This window comes from Gekko japonicus, unplaced genomic scaffold (assembly GCF_001447785.1).
Source record: "Gekko japonicus isolate JY-2015 unplaced genomic scaffold, Gekko_japonicus_V1.1 scaffold26, whole genome shotgun sequence".
Lineage (NCBI taxonomy): Eukaryota > Metazoa > Chordata > Lepidosauria > Squamata > Gekkonidae > Gekko > Gekko japonicus.
In genome coordinates, this window is record NW_015174844.1 from 257,396 (window position 1) to 263,229 (window position 5,834).

At 41.5% G+C, this 5,834-nt stretch overlaps 1 protein-coding gene across 1 annotated transcript in view; it reads left to right on the forward strand.

Moving 5' to 3' along the window:
- The window catches only part of FGF19 (fibroblast growth factor 19), a 10,709-nt gene extending 5,510 nt beyond the window's left edge, over positions 1 to 5,199 (forward strand). The window contains exon 3 of the mRNA XM_015424410.1: positions 4,867 to 5,199. Within this exon, the coding sequence (XP_015279896.1) occupies positions 4,867 to 5,199 (333 nt within the window). The remainder of the gene's footprint in view (positions 1 to 4,866) is intronic.
- Positions 5,200 to 5,834: the final 635 nt, after the last annotated feature.

Below are 5,834 nucleotides of genomic sequence, written 5' to 3' on the forward strand. Positions count from 1 at the left end.
CCAGAAAATGTATTTCTTGCATATATTGGTTCATTGTCAAGTTAATGGTGGGGTGAACATCTTTGAATGCCAGGTGGAAGATGTCCAGGGCTTATTTATCATGTATATCAATGTATTGCAGGTATAAGAGAGGTGTGAGTGGGTAGGAGTTTAGGAAGTGCTGTTCCAAGTCCATAAAGATGTTAGCATGTTGTGGGGCCATGTGGGTGCCCATGGCTGTACCATTGATATAAAGGAACAAATTGTCACCAGATTTGAAGTGGTTATGTGTGAGAACAAAATGGCAGAGTTTGGTGGCAAAGTCAGCTGTGGTGGTGTCAGAAATCCATTTTAATCCATTTTTGTGTGGGATATTGGTATACAGAGATTCCACATCCATGGCGACTGTTCAAAGCTTTCCAAATATTGTATTTTCCATAGAAAGACTGTGGTGTCACACACACAACTAGGACGTTGATGGCATAGGGTCTTAGAACAGAGTCCATGTATCCAGATACTCCCCATAGTGATAGTGCCTATGCTTGAGACAATGGGGCATCCTGGGTTTTCTGGTTTGTGTATTTTGGGTAGAAGATAAAAGGTACCTGGTCGAGGTTCCTGTGGTGTGTTTGAAAGGATTTGTTACTGAATGTGCAGGGGTAATTCCTTTATAATCTTGTTTAGTTCTTTTTTGTATTCCTATGTGGGATCTGAGTCTAGTTTTTTGTAAAAAGCAGTCTTTGAGAGTTGTTTTTGAGCCTCCTAGATATAGTCTGATCTTTTGATAATGACAACAGCTTCACCTTTGTCTGCCTTTTTAATTATAATATCTGAATTGTTCCTGAGACTGTCTATGGCCTTCCTTTCAGCATGCTTGAGATTCTGTTGTACATGATGGTGTTTGCTGATCACATTGGTTTGGACTCTACAGTGGAAGCATTCAATGTAGAGATTCAGTTTGGTGCTGTAACCATCAGGAGGGGGCCGTGTGGGGTCTCTTTCTTGTGGTGTTGTTTTGATGGTATGTGGTGGTAAGCATCTTGTTCATTGGTGGATTGGAGGGATGGTAGCTGTTCTTCAGTAGATTGTGTGATGGTATGTTGTGAAGATGCTGTCTGTTCTTTCTTGTTCTGTTCTTGCGTGTGTTGAAAGTACTCCTTCAGGTGTAGGTAAAGGTAAAGGTAAAGGTTCCCTTGCTCGAAAGCCAGTCGAATCCGACTCTAGGGTTGCGGTGCTCATCTCCGTTTCAAAGCCGAAGAGCCAGCGCTGTCCGAAGATGTTTCCATGGTCATGTGGCCGGCATGACTAAACACCAAGGTGCACAGAACGCTGTTACCTTCCCACTGAAGTGGTACCTATTTATCTACTTGCAATTTCTTGCTTTCGAACTGCTAGGTTGGCAGGAGCTGGAACTAGAGATGGGAGCTCACTCCATCATGCGGCACCCGGGTCTCGAACTGCTGAACTACTGACCTTCCACAGCCTGCAGTTCAGTGTCTTAACCAGGTCCCTGCAGAACTTACTAATCTTATTTTTATTTATTTATTTATTTGATTTATACCCTGCCCTCCCTGCCAAAGCAGGCTCAGGATCTATGTGGATTTGGTGGGGCCGAATGAAAGTTCATGTGAAAGAACTGATTCCTCTGCTGGGCTGAATCTGTACTGTGAAAGGCTGACTATATTGTTGGAGGAGCTCTTGTTGTTAAGATTAGCATCCTACAGGTTAGGGAGTTTTTTTGGGGGGTTGTTGTTTCAGGAACTCCAATTGAGAGCCATAGATGCCTTTTCTTGTGGAAATTTTGCCAAGCAAGTTGGTTCCTTGTAGAAATGTCCTGCTCTGATGAAGTGTGCATGTACACAAAAGCTTATACCCAGAATTCAACTTTGTTGGTCTTATAGGTGCCACTGGACTCAAACTTTGTTCTATTGCTTCAGACCAACATGGCTACCCACCTAAATGCAACTGAGGATGCAATTCCCCATTCTGTGTGTCAACACTGGAAAGACCCTGCCCTTAGGAGCCACTCACCTAACTTCTAAAAGTAGAACCATCCAGAGCAGGGAAAGCTGGCCATTAAAAATTCAGTCACCAACAACTCAGTCACTGTTCTTCAGAAGGGGATCCATCTGGCACAATGATGAAAGCTGGTGCTTCTGGCTTTGGCACCATTTCAGCATTTGTGCACATAGACAGATGTAATAGTGCCCCTAAATCATAAACCTGATCCTTATGGTGCAGCTCAGCTTCATCAAGAACAGTCTAAACACTACTGCCATTGTCACACAAACTACTTAATATCAGCATCTCTTTCTTGTATGGACATGAAAGCTTATACCTTGAATAAAACTTTGTGGGTCTTAAAGGTGCCACTGGACTCAAACTTTGTTCTGTTGTATAGATACTGTTTATGAGCCCACATCTAAGGCATTACTGGCTCTAGACACCGGTTTATGACTACAATGTCATATCTGAATTACAGCAAAAGGTTAAATTGAGCTGGATATCATCATCAACATACTGATAGCATCACTTCCTAAATCTTCAAATTATTTCATCCAGCAATTTTACGTGGCTGTTAAAGGCATATGCTAATGAGTTATGCTAATAAGTTCCCCTAGCTCTTTTTCTACGAAATGACCCCTGCTGTTAAATAATATTAGGACACAAGATGGAACTCTGTAGATTGATACTAAAAAAAATATAGCACTGCCTTCTGAAATATGCCTGAAAACTAGGATCAAAAACACTGGTGCACTGTTTACCTTTCCAGCTCCCAACCCAGACAGGCAATCCAGAAGAAAATCACAGTCACTGTTATCAAAAGCCAACAAGAGTTCCAGCACAGTGTACTCCCCCAGTCCGTCTCCCAGCAGAGATTATTAATCAGGATAACAAAAGCAGTTTCTGTATTAAAACTGGGCTAGAAGTCTGAACCAAAATGGATTCAGATAATCTAAATTATCCAGAAATGCTTGAAGTTGGGTGCCATTAAATATCCATTAATAAGATGAAGCACCTTGCACAAAAGGAGGATGTTTGTGACTAGAATGTACTTTGGCAGAAAAAGAATCCAAAAGGGATTTTTCAATAGTGATCTCATAATCGCTTTTGTTAGAATGGAGGGGACTGATCCCTCTCATAGCAACATTCACTACCTCCAGGACCACTGTTGGCTAGATGTTAGTAGCCACAATGGGCAAATGTTGAATATTAGCAAAGAGTCAGAAGCTTATGACTCATCAACTAACCAAGTCAACATTCCCTGGCTACAATAACTAAAATTCATCCAAGCAGTAATGCAAAAGCTTTAGCAAATATATAATGTACTATATTTAAGGTGACATCTAAATTAAAATGAATTCTATGATGGGCCATTTAAAAATAATCTAGGTTTTAACCAATTAGTAAGCATGTTGATCTACTTTCTGCAGAAACCAAACAATCACACTAATGCTTCCTTTTACTATAATTTGTCAACCTAGCCTAGTGATTACAAGATTCAAATACAAGCCATTTGGATTAATAATATTGTATCTTACACCATTTAAAGATTTAAAACATTTTGCAAAGTCAATATAAATTGTAGACATGGCCCTATCTGTGGACATTTAAATCCAGAGAATAGAGCCATAAACACACAAATCTTTCTACAAACTGAGAAAATCCCTAGGTTTGCAGAAAAAACTGAAATCTTAAAAAAATAATAATTAAGGAGTTAAACTAGGGCTGCCAGCCCCCAGGTGGGAGCAGGGGATCCCCCGATTTTGTGGGCTCTTGCCTGCCCCTGGCCAGTTGAACAGTGAGGAGAAGTCCCACCCCCCACAGCCAAGACCCGGTGCAACATCCCCAACATAGTGGCATCAGCATGCCAAGGACTTTGAACATAATGATGCTGCCCCCCCCCACTCCCAGAGAGCTCCCTCTCACCCCCTGCTGGCAAGGAAATAAGATCTGGCAACCCTAAGTTAACTCCCCCAATAACAGATTCAGTGCCTGTATTTTTAAGAGATGGATGCCCTCTGAAATGTCAGTGGACATTGTGGGGGGCTGTTAGGCAGTCACAACACTATTGCCAGCTAAGCCTTGGTTTCTTTAAGCAAAAGGCAGGGGTTTTCAGGGCTATTTTGGCCTCCCAGTCCACCTCTGCTCCCTTCCCTCCTGCTTTGAAGGGAACAATCATCAGGGTTATGTCCAGTGACAATTGCTCGGTAACTTCCTACCATACAGTTTGTACAAGTGACCCAGGTGTGGCAGTGGCTACAACCTGATGCCACACAAAGCACCAGGCCCAGTGGCAGCCTCCACACAACCTGTACAACTTGGCTGGCCCTAGAAGTGGCCACGACACAACTCACCTGAGTGACTTGATACTACACTTCTGCAACTTGACCAGACTTCTCCCAAGGAGAAGCTACCACTGAAAGAGAAAGAAGAAAAGCACAGAGCCAATGTGGTGCAGTGGTTAGAGTGTCAGACCAAGATTTGGGAGACTCAGGTTCAAATCCCAACTCTGCCATGGAAGCTTCCTGGGTGACTTTGGGCCAGTCACTCTCTCTCAGCCTGATCTACCTCAAAGGGTTGTACTGAGGGTAAACTGGAAGAGAAGAGAACAATGTAAGCCGCTTTGGGTCCCCACTGGGGGAGGTATAAATGAAGTAAATACATAATAAAAAAAAGCTGAAAGGGGGGGCAAATAAAAGTTGTTTCATGAGTGTGAAGGATAGAAGAAAGTAGAGAAAGGGAGAGGATATGGAGGACAGAAAGAGGAAATAGTGTAGGGAAAAAAAAGGGAAGGGGTTACAGAGGGAAATGAAGTGACCCCTGCAAGTTCTTGCAGGTTCCTTGCTTATGCACATATATTAACTAGCATTTCTTTGTCTTCAGCTCAGATATTCTACAGAGGATTGTTCTTTTGAAGAGGAGATGCGTCCAGATGGCTACAATGTCTATAAGTCAAAGAAATATGGTGTTTCAGTCTCCTTAAGTAGTGCCAAACAAAGACAACAATTTAAAGGGAAAGATTTTCTTCCATTGTCTCATTTCTTGCCTATGATCAACACTGTCCCAGTAGAGTCTACAGATTTTGGAGAATATGGTGATACTAGACCACCTCTTGAATCTGATATTTTCAGTTCACTTGTTGAAACTGACAGCACGGACCCCTTTGGTATCACTTCAGATGTATCATCAGTGCAAAGCCCTAGCTTTGGCAAATAATCAAGGTTCCTTTGCTTTAGTTTTACTAAAAAAAAATATCCCGAAAACCTTATCTAGCAGTAATATTTAAAATATGGGGACATCTTTAGGTGTAGTATTACCCTTGTCCCCATCAAATGGACAATTACTGTAAATTACTAACAGCAAGAAGGCTGTGTTCCCAAATACTTCCTAACAATTTTCCAAAATAAGTCGGGGGGGGGGGAACACCACCAGCCCTACAGTGGTATTTTTAAAACCTTCTCCTAAGAAAAGCTGTTTAATTCAGGAATGACAAATATGCATATTGTGCAGGAATTTCTTTTGCCTTGGAGGTGTTTGGAAGGATAAGATCATGAATATTTTACTTTACTACTTCATTATTTTATTCACCTCTTTGAGTCCTGATGACAAAAGCACCAAGTGAGGAATAATTTATTTTATTTAATGTGATTCAATTCATCAATGTGTAAGAAACAAAACTAGTGCAACCAACTAAGGAAACACATGCACAAACCCCATAACAAACTCCAGACATGATATTTTAATTTATTCTCATGAATCACTGCAAATGCTTTTAGGAAAATTAACCATGGAAAGGCAATTTCTATCCTGAGGTTGCCAGATATAATGTTGGCCACTTGGTCCTAGTGAAT